The sequence below is a fragment of the Aquarana catesbeiana genome, linkage group LG01 (assembly GCF_042186555.1).
Source record: "Aquarana catesbeiana isolate 2022-GZ linkage group LG01, ASM4218655v1, whole genome shotgun sequence".
In the NCBI taxonomy this organism is placed as follows: Eukaryota; Metazoa; Chordata; class Amphibia; order Anura; family Ranidae; genus Aquarana; species Aquarana catesbeiana.
Window position 1 is genome coordinate 197,083,511 of NC_133324.1, and position 17,381 is coordinate 197,100,891.

The window sequence follows — 17,381 nt, forward strand, 5'->3', positions numbered from 1 at the left end:
TAGGGCAATTTTAGATGCAAACAGCGCTTAGCTGAGCTGAATAGAGAAAGGGTCATGCAGAGCTATGTAATGAAAGTGTTGTTTCTATAGCTTGAACAAAGGGTTTTATGTCTGAAGCATAGAAACTCTGTAAACATAAAGCTTCTTCTGACCAGTAGCACAATTTTATTCTTGCCCAAAACATTCCATCATAGATTGAGCCAGCCAAAAACGATTTACTGTAATTGCAGTTAAGTATACATCACTGCATATTTTGCCTGTGGTCAAGTATTACAGTATATGAATTCGCAACTACAAACCAAAGCCTTAATATTATACTCTGCACAATTCAGTATATTCGTATGTTGGTAATCAGTGGCATAGATACATATTGCCAGGTTCCAGTACAAATTGTAGAACACACTTGCTTCCTCCCACCTCATTGCCCCAGACTACTGTTGAACAAATATTCTCCACAGCTGTTCTAAGCGCTTCAATGCTTCCCCAAATAGTTACTGTAATTTTTCACATGACCAAATGCATAAGGGGCAGGATCACTGAGCTGTTCGGCAGTTTTTTTTTAATGCACGCAGTTACCATTGCTGGGCTGCAAAGAGGGGCAGGACATTGAGAACTGGATACATTCCTGATTCCTGTTCCTAAATCACTAATCCTGTTGTGCTTAGTGCAGATTTCACTGCATTTTTGCATTCAATAATATAGCAAATATTCAAATATTACATTAAAAAAAAAAAATTGCTGTTGCAAGATGCATAAGGCTGTGTGTTATGGGTAAGCAGTTCTGTCATATTAGATTGTTCTTGAATGCAAATAATGTCAGACTGCTAAAGCTAGACCAGTTTAAAGATAATTCTCTATTGGCTGCTGGGGTTATTGAACGTTGTGCTGCTTTGCTGAATAAGCTTGATATATTATGCTGGCTGTACACAGCCAGACAAAAACAAGAAATGCTAGACTAGGCAAATGGCAGTACTGGACATTTCGGCATGTTGGTAAATGCCTTTCAGAGTAAAACCCAGTCATTCCTGTTTCCATAGAGAGAATAATGCTTGTGCTGGATCTACCCATTAGCCACAATTGGGAAAAAGATAAGACAGGCCTATGTTAAGGGCCATTATTTAGTGAAGGTATAACAATATAATATATATATATATATATATATATATATATATATATATATATATATATATATATTTTGATTGAAGGAGCACCTGTCCCAGACCCTGAGCCCAAGCAAACCTATGCTTTACAGTGGTGCCTTCAAAAGACATTCTGGATGGTATTTCTTCTTTTCTGTTAGCTAACCTGTAGGCAGGCAACATAGGAACACCACTTCCAGGTTCCTTGGATCTGCTATATAAGTAGCCTGCAACCCCCAAAACTGGGGATGCTCTGTACTTCAGATAAGGACGCAACCTTACTATTCGTGATGGGAAGCCTAACTACCAATAAGATGTGTGCAAATAAGAATTGGCTGTACTACTACTATTGACAAGGAATTTGCTGTAAAAAGTACCCATGGTTTTGGAGGTCCCATGTGCTATATTTTTTCTGCCACCCCCCCCCCCCCCCCCCAAAAAAAAAAACTCCCTTTAATATATTTGGGGTTTTTTTGCCTATATTTCCAGGTAAGTTTACAATATATAGGTTTACCAGTGCCTTATTCCAATAGACATTAGTCGCCACCAGAACATGACTGTGGTCCCAAATTGTAGTCTGTTAAATTGCTGTGCAAGGATCCCCAACCTACGCTGTATCATTTTAATGACATAAGATGTGTATAAAGTTTCTGCCAAACTTGGAATCAGACTATATTAATTCATTATGATACTCTTGCCTACTTTTACCAAACTACATTTTTCATTTTGAAGTTTTTAAGTAATTCAATATATAAACACAAAAAGCACAACAAAATGTAGAACAGTCTGTTTTATTACCTTATGTAATAAATTTTTTTTTATTATTTTTTATCATTTTTGTACAACATACATTAATTTGTGTATCAGATGTTAAGGGATGTGGATATGAAGAAAAAATTTGGTGACATCACAATATCTTACAACAATACACAAGGAGTCTGAATTTGATCAATCCCTTAGTGTATAACAAGGGTGGATAGCAAAGGCACACATAGGTTTATGAAAAAGTAAATAAATATAATGAAAACATGTTCAGCCATAAAACACATGGCCAGTTCCAAAAATACTGTAAGTATTTATATCAAAAACAAACGCTTGGGGGGGTCAGAGTATATAAGTGGAGGAATTAAAAACTGCAGTTTCCCCAGAGGAACCAATTACTACTACATTGTGTCTGACTGGTTCTTGTAGTCAACATTTGATTTACTAAAGTGTGAAAGAAGAGCAGTGAACCTGGGACCACTTTAAATATCCAGTCAGGTACAAGAAATCTGAAAACAGGTATTCTACTAGGCATAATTTGATTCTTACTGTGAACTCACTACCCTCTTCTCACTTAACACTTTAATAAGTCAGACTCTCAGACTCCAGCTATTGGAGTAAACATTGCAAGGTAGTCTTTTGTAGTTCGGTCTGGTTTACACGTTAACATCTCAAAGCATATGATTTTCTTAAACATATGACTGATGCGTATTGCTGTAAAAAAAGATAATTGCTCTCTGTGTGGAAGCAGTGGTCTCTCTGCAGAGTCTGATCTATAGAAAGGAAATCAGCAGATTTCATGTTCCCTGTCCCTGATAAGGGAGAGCTCAAGCTCTGACTCAATAGGGTATGTGTCAGACTTGAACGGATGCAAACAGATACCGCTCCAGGTGAGACCATCCCCTAAATCCCCTATTCCAAGGAGATGGGTGTCGGTCCAGTCCGCGAACAGAGTAGTTTGAGATACATGCAGAAAAGGGAGGTTGACGGCACTCCAGTCCTCAGATAAATGCAAGCTTTATCGGACAAAATCCAGATAAAATGTCCACCACAAGCCCAAGACACAAGACTACCCATTTGTATTGTATTGTTCTGTACATTTTATCTGGATTTTATCCAATAAAGCTTGCATTTATCTAAGGACTGGAGTGCAGTCAACCTCCCTTTTCTGCATGTCAGACTTCCACAGAGGGAGCACTGCTTCTAAAACAGAAAACAATGGTTCTGTTCTACAGCATCCTGGCAGGGAACAGACTTGCTACTCGGGCTGCAGCTGTTTTTTTTTTTTTTTAAAGAAAATAAACTATAAAGCTCACCATACAACCTACAATCAAACTGTACAATTCAACAATCAACTTTAGATTTACTAAAACTATGTAGTACAAGAACCTACTTATGCTTTCTAATCAATTTTTATCAAACCAGACAGGACCTTGCACTGTATAGTTGTTGGTAGACCTAAAGGAGATTGTACAGCCTGACTGCAATATGCGAGGTGAGGTTAAGAAATTGCATACCTTTTGCTTTGATGAACTTAAAAAAAAAAATGTGCATTTAACTGCACTAAAAATTTAAAGTGTGAACCGGCTCTAAGAAACCGATGATAAAGTGTAGAAAACAGAATGCTGAAACCTTTACTTGCTGCCATACTGTAAGCAAATCCTAATATATTTCAGACTTAAGTTTTGATTGTTTTCAAAGACCATTCAAAATTGAGTTCTACTTGCTTATTCAGCTTCATATATGTAGATATATGTTGCATTTTGTTTTCTCAATAACCTACTTTTTACAAAAATTCATGTAAAGTAAACTTAGAACCCACACATTTAAGAGTTTACTAGCCATAAGCAAAACTATGGTATTTTAACTGCACTGCAGTTAGTGTCATCCACTTTGCAGTAGATACAATCAGTAGGTCTGCTGTTGCAGTGGTCATTGACCCTCATGGCACATATGCATTCACATAAATGGAAGACACACCTGGAATGCAACATCGACTAGATTTGATGTGTCTGGCCTTTATGTTCAATATAGGGAGTACAGGAAAGCACAGAAAATGCAAGTAGGTTGCTTAAAAGCTAGAACATGGGTAGTTGTCATTTTTTTAAAAAATGTTGTTTAATATTAGAAATTTAAAACCACAGCATGAATGAAAACATTCATCGAATCTAAACAAATGACTATATTATACAGAAAGTTTCCTAGCTGGAATATGAAGATTTGCTATTATATTGTGTTGGATTTTGTTTTAAATGGACTAATTGTATAATTAGAAAGAACTGTACAGTTGAACTGAAAGCAATTCTATCATAGATTTTTAACTATACTATGGTCACCTCATGCATTGTTGCGTTATGAGCTAAGCAGCATTAAGGCCACATCGAAAGGCAAACAGATGTAACACATGATTTTGATTTAATTGCATTTCCAATCAGAGAATGAGTGTGGTGATAGAAAATAGACACCACAGGCATCCACAACTAACAACCACCTTGGGCACCATAAATCCTGTAAGGAATCACATGGTGCTTTATGGTTTGAAATGGTGCCCATTTACCTTGCCCCAAACAATGATTTGAGCTACAAATCAGTCACAATTAAAATGTAATCTCTCTTGCCTACTCTCTTCTACAAAGCCCCTAAGGTTTTTAGAGGAGTACTTTTTTTTAAAGAAATCCCCCAGCTCCATCAATTCACAGTTGTGTTCATGCCTACCTCCCGCACTGCAGCCCGAACAATAAAAAGCTAGTGCCAGACTGTCTATACCTACCGCTAACATCCAAGGGACTTGATTAGGACACTGCTTCTGCTATAGGGGTAAGTTAAATTCAAGTCTATAGGACATTAATAAACCATCCAAAGTGAAGAAAGGTCTCTCTGACCACACATCCATACCATCCCTGAGATGAGGGTAAGTGGCAACCTCAGCCTGGATTCCGACCAAGCCATGCCCCCAATGTGTATCACTTCGCCCCTCTGAGCTTAATCAACCCCATTGCTAAGCTTTGAGGGGCGGAGCGAAATGCCATGGGGGTGTGGCCTGGTCGGAATCCAGGCTGAGGTTGCCACTTACACTCATCTCAGGGATGGTATGGATGTGCAGTTATAGGGAGACCTTTCTTCTCTGAGTCATTACAGGAGTCGGGATGAGCTCCCTCCCAAACCACCACTCCCAACGGTGGATGTTTAGGACTTGCACCCCTTCCAGAGGGCCTGAGCAGCACACAATGCAGATTTTGGGTCACAGAAAACAGGCAATAAATTCTTAACATTCGCCCTGCATACAGGAGGTCACAATCATCTGAGGTGGTAAGTAAAGACCTGTAGGAGAGGGGGTGGGGATTGCCATGTGTACGGAGAGAGCTAGATGGCGAGGCTGGGGGATTTTTTTTAAAACAAGTACTTTCAATCACACCTCTTCTTAATATGCACTATCATAAGTGCAATTTCATATTTTCTCTGCATCTCAAACACTAACATAACAAGACAATCTTAGAACATTCTTGTTTTATTTGATTCACTGGAGACTTTCATACATGAAACCCTTAAAAGAGACAAAGAAAGAAATAGGTCAAAAAGTTTATCTGGGGTAAAGAAAGACAGAATAGTTTAATTTCTCTGGGACAGAACAATTTTATATCCCTTTATGAAAGAATGCTAGGCTTCCCTTGCAAAACGACAACCTTCAGTCAGACAAAGTTTGACACATTTAATCGCCTGCCAAAATGTAGCCGTTAACTATGGCTATTGTGAACAGAGGAAGAGATGAAAATTGTTTGAATTTAATAGGTCAAATCCTTAACAAGCACAAAGAATACAAAATATGAGTAATAATGACAAACCAGAGAAAATGGAATGAAATGCAACCACCCTTGTTATACACATTTTTCTAACCCATCTTGAGTTTGTAAAATCACTTCTATATGACAGGTCTTTAAATAACTAATTTTAACCAATTAAATAAAATTGGACAAACCTGGTATAAAAGTCAACACAAGAGATCAAATTAAAAAAACAAAAAAAATAAAACAAAAAAAAACAAGGTCTCTTAAGTATGTTGATACAGATGTTATAGTAGGTTTTGTAAAATATATCCTCTGAACAGAAACTAATCAAATGAAAAAAAAAATGAAATAAAAAATCATTTGTAATGTCCTTCTGGTTTTCCCTATTCTAGCAGTATTTAATTACAGCAGGAGCCAGCCTGCTTTAAAACTATCTAACCTAATTTCAGACTGTACATACATACTGTGAGTGTGGTTTGGATAGTTCTTACGGAAGCCAGCCAATCACATTCCGTATTACATCCAATGTGCACACCAGACATGAAGACAGTACATTAGCTGATGCATAATATCACCATACTGAAATGATATGATTGAGTAAAGGGGTAATATTGGAAAAGGAAAATGCCACCCACAATAGTGGACATACTGATAGTATGATACAAGGGTGGACTAAGAACAAGGTTGGCACATCCAGAATGAATGATCACGTGTATTACATGGTGCAGTACTGTCTGAGGGATTATGGAGCTGTGTCTTACCGCTACATTCTTCTCCAGACTACTGTGGATTTATCTCCAAAATACCCAGCAGGCACTGCAAGCACTGGCCAGGAGCATGGAGGTATGGGTAAATAATTATTGGGTATCTGATAGGAAAAGGTTTAGGTACTACAGCTCACAAGTACACAAAACTCAAGGTGTAAGGCACAAATTTACATGTGGAAGAAAAGGTTATTCACAGATAGAGTTTTCCCATAAACAACCTGTAAGATCAGTCTATGCATGGTTTCAAAGCTGGCAGATTACTCAATTTTACACCATCGGTGGATCTCATTTGCTGACGTACATGCAACATGAAGTAGGATGGCACAGCACAAAATGGTGCCTTCACAGAAAATAATCACTACTGACAAGACGATGCTGACAGCAATGGCGTATACAAGAGTGCAAGATATAGCACAAGGAGGATTTTACAGTTCCTACATGAAGTCAAATTAAAAGTGAGATCCTTGTTTCCATATGAAATGAAAAATAAATGTCAAAGGCCCAGCCAGTGAATCCTTTCAATTAGAAAATAAATATTCCCCTTTAATCCTATTGGATCTGGATGGTTTTGCAACATACTATTTGGAAGTCACATACCCTTCCTGGAGATGATAGCATTAAAAGTATAAAAAACTAGTTGATAAGGCAGAACAGAAGATGAACATGAAGGAAGATTGAAATGCAATCCAAATTTTAGAATGCCAGCACAAAATATATCTTCTGCCAATTTATTGGAAAAAATAATAAAATAACTCAACTACTTTAGTTAGCAGTGTCATGTTAAATAAGAATCATAAGTTCATTGTCATTTATTTGTTTTTTCCTCCACAAAGCTGCTCATAAGGTGATTTGCAGGACAGTCATTTCCTTAGGAAAGACAAAATGAACAATAAATAATCAAAGTTACTATTGTTAACTGGTCACATGTTATTCAATATAAAGAGAAGTGTAGCAGAGATCAGGAGGAACTGTGCCCAGTTAGGCATCCATCTGCTAATCAAGCGACTGTAACACTGATGGGCATTTCACAGTATCTGCACATAGTAAACGTCTGCCATTTATTTAACTTTGCGTTAGCATTGTCTCTGAAGTCATGCGTCCCTTTCCTTTGTCTCGTTGTCCGTTACTCTTCTACCCTCCGTCTACCAGTCCTGGAGGAGTTTCAGGAGGTAACATTCAACTTTGTGCTTTTGGCTCATGAGATGTGATGTTCTGGGGTTAAGTCTTAACAAAAGACAACTGTTTATAATTGTGTGCAAGTCCTGCAGTTGTAAATATAAACCATACATCACATAATTTTGTAAGAAAATATTCACTTTCCTTTCCAAAGAGTTTGTAGCTTGGAAATCTTGGAAATTGAAGTTTATTGATGAAGTTGCAGTACACTGGCTCATAATGGCAAATTCTTTTTAGCTGGTATTGAACCCTTCTGATCTAATTATGTACATGCATCATTGGACCTAATAGAAGATGAACATGAAGGTTTAGGAGGTACATCTGGCTTTAAAGAGGGAGTACGTTTCACACCTGATCTGGGCAGAGAGTTATAAGCATTGATGCTAGGCTGCCTTGTAAGAGTCACTGTCTGCCCTTGAGCAGCATTGAAATGTATAGAGTCTACTCTTTGTGGAGTAGGGGGAGGATTGTCCCCTCTACCAAAGCTCTGATGTCTGGAGAGATGAGACGAATTTGATGAATTCGTATTGTTTCTTTTGAGAGTTGAAGATTGGTGAGTTCTTGTGAGCGAGTTTGTAGGATAGTTTCTCTTGTATTCCACACTGTATGCTGAAGAATGCATGTCTATTCGTTTGCCCATTCCATTCTGGGACATTGAGGAACTTGGAGGACCTAGCGAAGCCTCCCTTTGAGGTACCTTTGGTGGAATGGTATCTAGATTTTCCACCAAGTTGACACCGTGATTTGGACTTTTGCTGGCAAGGTGCTCTTTAATGGTTTTGTACTCTAGAGTGGAACTCTGGTTTTCAATAGATATTTGTGCCACCTCTGTTATTTTTGGCTGGTCTACGTAGTCATGTTGATACCCTTGCTGAGTTATTGGAAGTACTACTACACTTGGAATGTGGCTGGGTGATGCACGAAGAGGCAAATCAGTTGGTATAACAGGTGATGGCATTGGTGGCATATCTTTTGTACAGGCATTGATAATATTTTGGTTTCTTTCCCAGTCTCTGCTACCTCGGCTGGGCTTTCTCTTTTGTTGCAAAGTTGGAGTGGACTCAGGAGTTGGTAGAGCTGCCAAGTCTAGGTGATGTTGTTCAGCTTTGATTAACATTTTTGCAGTTGTGCCTGGGGTGGCAAGTTTTCCATTATGCATTAAAGGTGTAAGGATAGCCTCCGGTTTAGGCTCCTTGCCCTGACCATCACCGAAGAGTCCACTTAACTTGGTAACACTTGCCATTGAACCTCTACGGGAGTGACTAAGGTCTTTGTCTTTCCTTTGCACCACATCCACATCTCTCCTGCGGCGGTCACAGATACAGTAAACAATAATTCCAGAGAAGACAGCACCCATGACAAAAGCAAGAATTACAGCAATGGCCAAAAGTGTGACTGGAACAAGCTGGTCGTGACCTTTGAGATAACTTTCACGAATCACCCCTGCAACAAATATGACAAAAAGTTAACCAAGTTAAAGTGTATAAATAACAAAAGCTATTGTCATTAGTGCTTAAAACAAATACCATACATTTTCTTATATTAAAAAGATTGACAAAAAAAGTTAAGCATCTGTCTCTAAGCTTTCTATCTCTATTCTGGCATCAGATAAAGCTTTGGATTTGGTAAAAAATGTGTTAAACTTCAACTTTCAGGGAAGATTGTGAAGTCGCTGTTTCTATTTACTTGGTAATCAAGAATGTCTACTGCAATTATACATATGTTCTCCCATCATCTTGACAGCATAAAAATGAATGTGTCACATTGTCATGTTTGATTAATTAAATAAAAATAACATATACTATTCTAAGTGTCATAACTGTGGCCCGGGGAGAATTTAATGTACAAAGTCTAATACTGATGGCATTATAATTAATTGTAATAAATTGTATGTGGTGCACACAATAAATAAGTCTATGTCAGAGTATGTACATACTAAAGATCTGCATATGAATGCTATTCTAGATACTCTGATAATCAAATATAGAATATATAAAGAATAATGCCCCACTACCCTACCGTTAATTATTATTCACCAAGGAGTTTAATGTCAACAGAAGTGCACAACGCTACAGCCCAAATGTATTATAAAAGCCATAGGATTCCAGGTTGGATTCCAATAGTCTTAAATAGAGGTAAGCCCAATCACTAAATTCTCCTACAAGCCTTAATATGTTAATTAATTTAAATCTTTTTGAATCTGCATCTTTCACCTGGTGATCTACATTCAGGCACTTCCTCCCAACTGTGTTCTTACACTGGGATTGATTTACTAAAGGCAAATCCACTTTGCACTAAAAGTGCACTGCAAGTGCACTTGGAAGTGCAGTCACTGTAGATCCGAGGGGGACATGCAAGGAAAACAGGAAAGGAAAAATTAAAAACAGCATTTTTGCTTGTACATGATTGGATGATAAAATCAGCAGAGCTTCCACTCATTTAAGATCTTCCCCTCAGATCTACAGCGACTGCACTTGTAGTGCGAAGTGGATTTGCCTTTAGTAAATCAACCCCATTGTCACCCTGTCACATACTCCCCTGGTTAAGACTTAAAACAGGCATGCCAGCAGGCATGGTCCACCATTACCAGTATCAGAATTCCTGTCCATAGCGCTGTGCAGTTGATGCTGGAGCATGTATAGAAGCAATTATGGGAAGAAATGCAGCTGTTGCCCAAGGTGCCCAATTAGATTTTTTTGCTTTCCATTTTATTTTTTTATAATATAAATTGTCCATTACTCTTAATGTGTATGTAAACCGTAAATTTAAAATTGAAAGTTTTTAATAATTAAAAAAATTACGTGTTGATCCTGCCAGAAGGTTTGTAAGCCAACAAACTTCCCATGCTCTCCCAATGTGCTGAATGTTATCCAATTCATTGTTCTCTGAGGAATACAGGACAACAGGGGTTCCACAGTCCTATTTTGTTGTGGTTGTCCTGATACAGAAGGGCAAGTGAGAGTTGTCAATGCAGGAAATAAGTGTGTTTCTGGCAGGATCACCAGGCAGAAATATATGAAAAAAGTTTTTAAAAATTAAACGAATGATGCCACCATATATAAGGTATATTACCTCTTGATTTTTTGGTTTATTTAAATTTTAGAGAATATATAATACTATTATTTTTTAAGTAGAATGCCTGAAGTTTAAATAAATAACATTTTGATAAATAATCTACAAATAAAAAAAATATTAATACTACCCATATTGCTCTATTTGGGGTGAAAGTTAAATATGTACATCTAAAAGATGTATTGAGCAAAATCACTTTGTTCTATAAACAGAATGAGAGTAACTTTTTTTTTGTAAAGTGATACTAAAGCTAAAAACTTTTTTTACATTAATGCATTCCTTGCATTATGGTAAAAAATGTTTTCTATTTCTCTGTCCCCCCTTGCCTGTGTGAGGGGATTAGAGAGGGAAGAATAGATCCAGCACTGTGCACAGCTGCATCTGTTCTCCCCTTTCTTCCTCTTCACACAGCACACAAGCAGAAGCAGGAGCCAGTGGCTCTTCCTGCTGTCCATCAAATGCAGTGAGGAAGTGGGGGGGTGGAGCCAAGTCCCGCTGTGTAAGTCTATGAAGCGCGGCTCCCTAGGCACAGCTCGGGAGCGTGCAGACACAGTGTGCCTCCCTCCGCTGGGGAACCCGAAAACAGGAGGATCTAGGCCACTCTGTGCAATACAACTGCACAGAGCAGGTGAGTATAACAAGTTTGCTATTTTAAAATTTAAAAAAAAAAAAAATGGACTTTAGTAACACTTCAATGTTTAAAGCCAAGCATTTGTTAAACATTGCATTCAATTTTATGTTTATGGTAATCTACAATTTCCACTTTTAATTCATTAGGTTCTGTTAGTACATGTCTATCTATACAAATACATACTTCGCAATAAAGACAAAGGCACAACTAATGAAGCGATTATAATAAAAATATGCTTAAAATAAAACAAACATTAAGGAAGAAAAAAAAAATTTATGCATGGATGTCCTGGGGTGAATTCAGTAGTGAAAAAGATGTACCACTTCTTAAGAACTGACAGTTATGTGTCCAAAGGGTTTTTGAATGTAAAAATGTGTTGGCTTTTAAAAGGGTAGCCAGAGAAAAAAAAAAAACGTGTGTTAATTAGAAATCCTGGACCCATTTTTAATACACGATTGATCAAACGTATGTTCTTTCTATAAAAGCCAAAATCGTAGAATGTTTTGTTTATTGAGTTAACACTCAACCCAATTACTACTTTGTCATTAAAATTAAGCAACAATAATGCAAGAAACAGTTTAAAGTACATAGCTTCTATTAAAACGACATAAAAAGAAAAACATTTGTTTTTCACTGCTATTTATGGAAAAAGTATCCATAAAAAAACAACTGACACATACCAAAAACATGAAAAACAAAAAAAAAAAAATAATGACTATGGAATTATGTAAATAAGTATTACATACATGAGGCTAATACACATTAAAAGGGGTAAGATGCTTTCACATTAAAACATTCTTATAGTTAGCAAGTTCTAGGTAAAAGAGTAAATGAACCTAAAATACAAGTTGAAGGGGTTTGACTCATTTAACATTCACAAATGTGATTGTAAAACTCTGCCATCTTTCATTAAATGCACTTTTTGACACTTCTTAACCACTTGACCTCTGGAAGATTTACCCCTTCAAAACCAGGCCACTTTGTGTGATACGGCACCGTCAATTTAACGGAAAATTGCGCGGTCATGCAATGCTGTACCAAATAAAATTTATATTATTTTTTCCCCACAAATAGAGCTTTCTTTTGATGGTATTTGATCAGCACTGCGTTTCTTTTTTTGTTTATAGCACAACAATTTTGAAAAAAAAAAACAAAAACACTATTTTTACTTTCAGCCATAAAATTTATCCAATAAAAAAAATCCCAATAAATTTAGACCAATGTTTATTCTGCTACATGTTTTTGGTAAAAAAAATCCCAATAAATGTATATTGATTGGATTACGCAATGTTATAATGTCTACAAACTAGGATATATATTTATGGAATTTTCATTTTATTTTTTATACTAGTAATGGTGACGATATTGTGGTGAACAATCGGACATTGACATTTGACACTTTGTGGGAACCAGTAAAACCAATACAATGATCAGTGCTAAAAATATGCACGATCACTGTACTAATGACACTGGATGGGAAGGGTTAAACATCTAGGACAATCAATGGTTTAACTGTGTGCCTAGGCAGTATTTTTGATTACTGTATGTGGTGCTTTTACTAGGGGGAGAAATGGATTTTCTTCCCCTGATTTGCAGCGACATAAAATCCATCCCTTCCCTGTCAGAACAAAGATCTGCCTGGTTTACATAGGCAGATCTCTGCTCTGTGCATTTTATTGACGACTGGTGTGTGCCGGCGGACATCCATTGCCCGACACCTGGAGATTGGCTTCTGCTGTGATTAATAACAGCAGAAGCGGCGGGCCCATAGGTGGAAGTGCAAAATCACATACATACACAATATATTATATATAAATATATAATTATATAATTATATATACACACACACGTGATCCTGCTCAGGAGGGCCGCCCTGCAGCAGTAAATATGCTATAGGGCAGATCAGAAGTGGTTAAACTTCTGCATTCACCTCAACCATTTTCAGCTCTAAAAAAGGTTCTATAAAGTGTTGGCACAGGAGCTCCAAAATTACTTTTATTTGCAAATAACTGACCCATGGCAAGGCAGGGCTTCTTTTTTTAGATACAAGCAGCCACCACTGCATTTTGGTTAAGCCTTTACCAAGATTACCAAGGGGTTTTGGATACCACAGATTCATAAAAGGGCTTGGAATTCTTAAAACCATACATTTGTGAATGTTATAAAAGACACTTTAAACTTTTAGCAACTTGTGTTTTAGGTTTCAGGGCAAATTATAAAAGCAATCAAAAAAAAAAAAAAAAAAAGAAAGAAACAAAAAATGAAAACATTTACAAGAAATAAAATCTTTAGCAGTACCCACCTAATATTTCTGTGTTAGGGTTATTTGTGTGTATAGTCGAGTCATCAATCTCCATTTTATCTATGGAAAGTTACAATGGAGCCAGAGCAGTCTACAAGTAATAACTCATAGACCCCATGAACATTTTACAGCTACACATTTTACAAGTAAATTAGTCTTTCATAAGAGGACTTTTTTCTGCTGTTGCAAAAAAATAAAAATAAATAAAAATTTAAATAACAAAAAACACAAAGAAAAATCCTGCAGGGTTCCAAAGCATGAACTGGAATTTTTCACTGGAGTGTCACATGAAAAGTGGCTAGATTTGCTGTTGCACAAGGAAATTATGGTGGCCAGAACTTTCTAGTAGACAACCATTGTAGTCAGTAATAGAAAACAAAGAGCCCTAAACAACTTTTTAACAAAAATAGTTATGAGGTTTAAAAAAAACCTGACCACTGAAACTAGGGTAGAAAATGTTGCCCCAAGCAAGATCTATTCTAGTTTCAGGTTTCATCTTTATAATGAAGACTAGAGGATGCAGTCATATGTGCAGCTGTATTTTCCTTTTTTCCAGTTTTATTAAATCAACTCAATGTTACAGGTGAATGTGGCCAAACTCAATCAAGGTGGGGCTTAGAACAGTTTTGAAATGGGAAGGATAGGTGTCCAGCTATGCCAGTTTGCTTCAAAACAGAGGCATGTGCTCACAATTGGCTGACAAACCGGTAATAGGATTATGCCAGCAATAACAATGCAGTAATAAAATGCTGCACAAAAAAGAACCAGTGGTAGGTTTTTTGATGCGGATATTGCTCATACAGGGCTGGGAAAACTGCAGTTTGCCTTTTTTACTCTGTGAAAGAATACATTTATAAAACATGTACCGCTGCTCTAGTTCTGTATAGGCATCAATATATGATAAGATATTTGACTGTTAAGCAAAATCTTAAGCAAACATTTCACAGGGGGGATTAAGCGTGATCCAATATGCAGCTGTGGTAGACTTGTTTTTTTTTATAAGCCTTAATTAGTGATGCATTAGTCATGTATGATGCCGATTGTTCACCCAAATCATGTACTGTATGGAGGCTCTGTTTTCAGCCATTGCTAACCTCGCTGAGCACTTTCTAAGCAGGACATGACATCTAAGGCATACAAATAAAGCTTTGCTCTGGGCTCTAATGTGAATGCTACTTGAAACACCAATTATGTAGACTGCAAAAGAAATAAAGTGCAGTGTCTGAATTCTTTAGGAGCAAAAAAAAGGCCATAGCTGTTCTTACAAACTTGTTACAGCTCTGTCTTGCTGTCAGAAATCTGTTCTATGGATTAGGGCCCAGCTATACGTCATTGCTGCGTCAGTAACTACCCTGCACATCACATACAGTATCTCCCAAAAGTGAGTACACCCCTCCTATTCTTGTAAATATTTTATTACATCTTCTCATGTGACAACACAGAAGAAATTACACTTTGCTACAATGTAAAGTAGTGAGTGTATAGCTTGTATAACAGTGTAAATTTGTTGCCCCCTCATAACAACAACACCCAGCCATCAAGGTCTACACTGCTGGCAACAAAAGTGAGTACACCTCTAAGTGAAAATGTCCAAATTGGGCCCAAAGTGTCAATATTTTGTGTGGCCACCATTATTTTCCAGCACTGTCTTAACCCTTTTGAACATGTAGTTCACTAGAGCATCACAGGCTGCCACTGGGGTCCTCTACCACTCCTCCATGATGATATCACGGAGCTGGTGGATGTTAGAGACCTTGCGCTCCTCCACCTTCCATTTGAGGATGCCCCACAGATGCACAATAGGGGTTAAGTCTGGAGACATGCTTGGCCAGTCCATCACCTTTATCCTCAGCTTCTTTAGCAAGGCAGTGGTCATCTTGGAGGTGTGTTTGGGGTCGTTATGTTGGAATACTGCCCTGTGGCCCATTTTCCAAAGGGAGGAGATCATGCTCTGCTTCAGTATGTCACAGTACATGTTGGCATTCATGGTTCCTTCAATGAACTGTAGCTCCCCAGTTCTGGCAGCACTCATGCAGCCCCAGACCATTGCACTCCCACCACCATGCTTGACTGTAGGCAAGACGCACTTGTCTTTGTACTCACCTGGTTGCCGCCACACACACTTGACACCATCTGAACCAAATAAGTTTATCTTGGTCTCATCAGACTACAGGATATGGTTCCAGTAATCCATGTCCTTAGTCTGCTTGTCTTCAACAAACTGTTTGCAGGCTTTAGAAAAGGCTTCCTTCTGGGACAACAGACATGCAGACCAATTTGATGCAGTGTGTGGCGTATGGTCTGACCACTGACGGGCTGATCCCCCCACCCCTTCAACCTCTGCAGCAATGCTGGCAGCACTCATACGTCTATTTCCCAAAGACAACCTCTGGATATGATGCCGAGCACGTGCACTCAACTTCTTTGGTCGACCATGGCGAGGACTGTTCTGAGCGGAACCTGTCCTGTTAAACCGTTGTATGCTCTTGGTCACTGTACTGCAGCGCAGTTTCAGGGTCTTGGCAATCTTCGTATAGCCTAGGCCATCTTTATGTAGAGTAACAATTTTTTCTTACATATTCTCAGAGAGTTCTTTGATACGAGGTGCCATGTTGAACTTCCAGTGACCAGTAAAAGTGTGAGAGCGATAATACCAACTTTAACACACCTGCTGCCCATTCACACATGTGGCTCTAGTGTTACAAGGTCTCATGACCCTGGGGAGGGAAAATGGCTAATTGGGCCCAATTTGGACATTTTTACTTAGGGATGTACTCACTTTTGTTGCCAGTGGTTTAGACATTATTGGCTGTGTGTTGAGTTATTTTGAGGGGACAGCAAATTTACACTGTTATATAAGCTGTACACTCACTACTTTACATTGTAGTAAAGTGTAATTTCTTCAATGCTGTTACATGTATATGCGGTGAAGAGATGCTTGGTGTGAAACTGAATGAACTTGGCTTTGTATATTAGAGGAGACATACAAACATGCTTTATTATGATGGGTAATTTGTTATGTGACAAATGCAGATGAAGCACTAAATGCAAAATTCCAGCAGCAAGTTATTCTAGAAATGCAACTAAACATTGTTTCTCTTCTATGACAGCATTCAGGCATTCATTGTGTATTTGGAATACATTTAACAGAACCCAATTTTCTAACCATCAAGCACATTAATACAGAGTATAGTATCAGATGCTATTGTACACCCAGACCTGGCATCATTGTGCACTGTGACACTCCTTGGAGCCCTTCTGGGAAAGAGTTAGGGAACGCCCAGCTGTACCATGAACACAGTGCATTGCAGAATATGAAGACCTTGCTCAGCACATACTGTATGTGTATTGAACGGTTTGGTTTAACATGCTTTTCCACAACTGCATGCTCATCCATATTCAGCTTATTTGGTTAATTGCATATGAATTAAGGTGGACTCATATATATACATCAATATTTTATTGACCAGGTCCACCTTATAAACCTCCACCTAATAAAATATAAAGAAATGGCAAGCTATATTAAGGATATGTGTTCTTTTTCTTTTTTTTAGCTAAAGTTAATGTATAGCCAACATTTTTCTTTTAGTTTTGGATAGAGTAGAGAAGAATTAAAATCCCAGTAAGCGGTAAAGGTTAATCTTCCAATGGAGACACTTGTTCTGGTGACAACTGTCTAAGAGGAGATTTCCCTGCACATTGCTGTAATTCTTTTCACTTCTTGTTGTGTCAAGTACAGGAAGTGAA

The 17,381-nt window shown here is 37.8% G+C and overlaps 1 protein-coding gene across 6 annotated transcripts in view; it reads right to left on the minus strand.

Annotated features, from left to right (window-relative positions):
• The window catches only part of SEMA6A (semaphorin 6A), a 288,045-nt gene that overhangs the window by 38,101 nt on the left and 232,563 nt on the right, over positions 1 to 17,381 (minus strand). For 3 of the 6 annotated variants that reach the window (XM_073624656.1, XM_073624658.1, XM_073624657.1), the window contains one exon: positions 1,915 to 9,072. The exons of the other annotated variants lie outside the window; for them this stretch is intronic. In XM_073624656.1, the coding sequence (XP_073480757.1) occupies positions 7,892 to 9,072 (1,181 nt within the window). In that variant the 3' untranslated portion in view covers positions 1,915 to 7,891. Of the gene's footprint in view, positions 1 to 1,914; positions 9,073 to 17,381 lie in introns of those variants that run through there. 6 annotated transcript variants of the gene reach the window in all.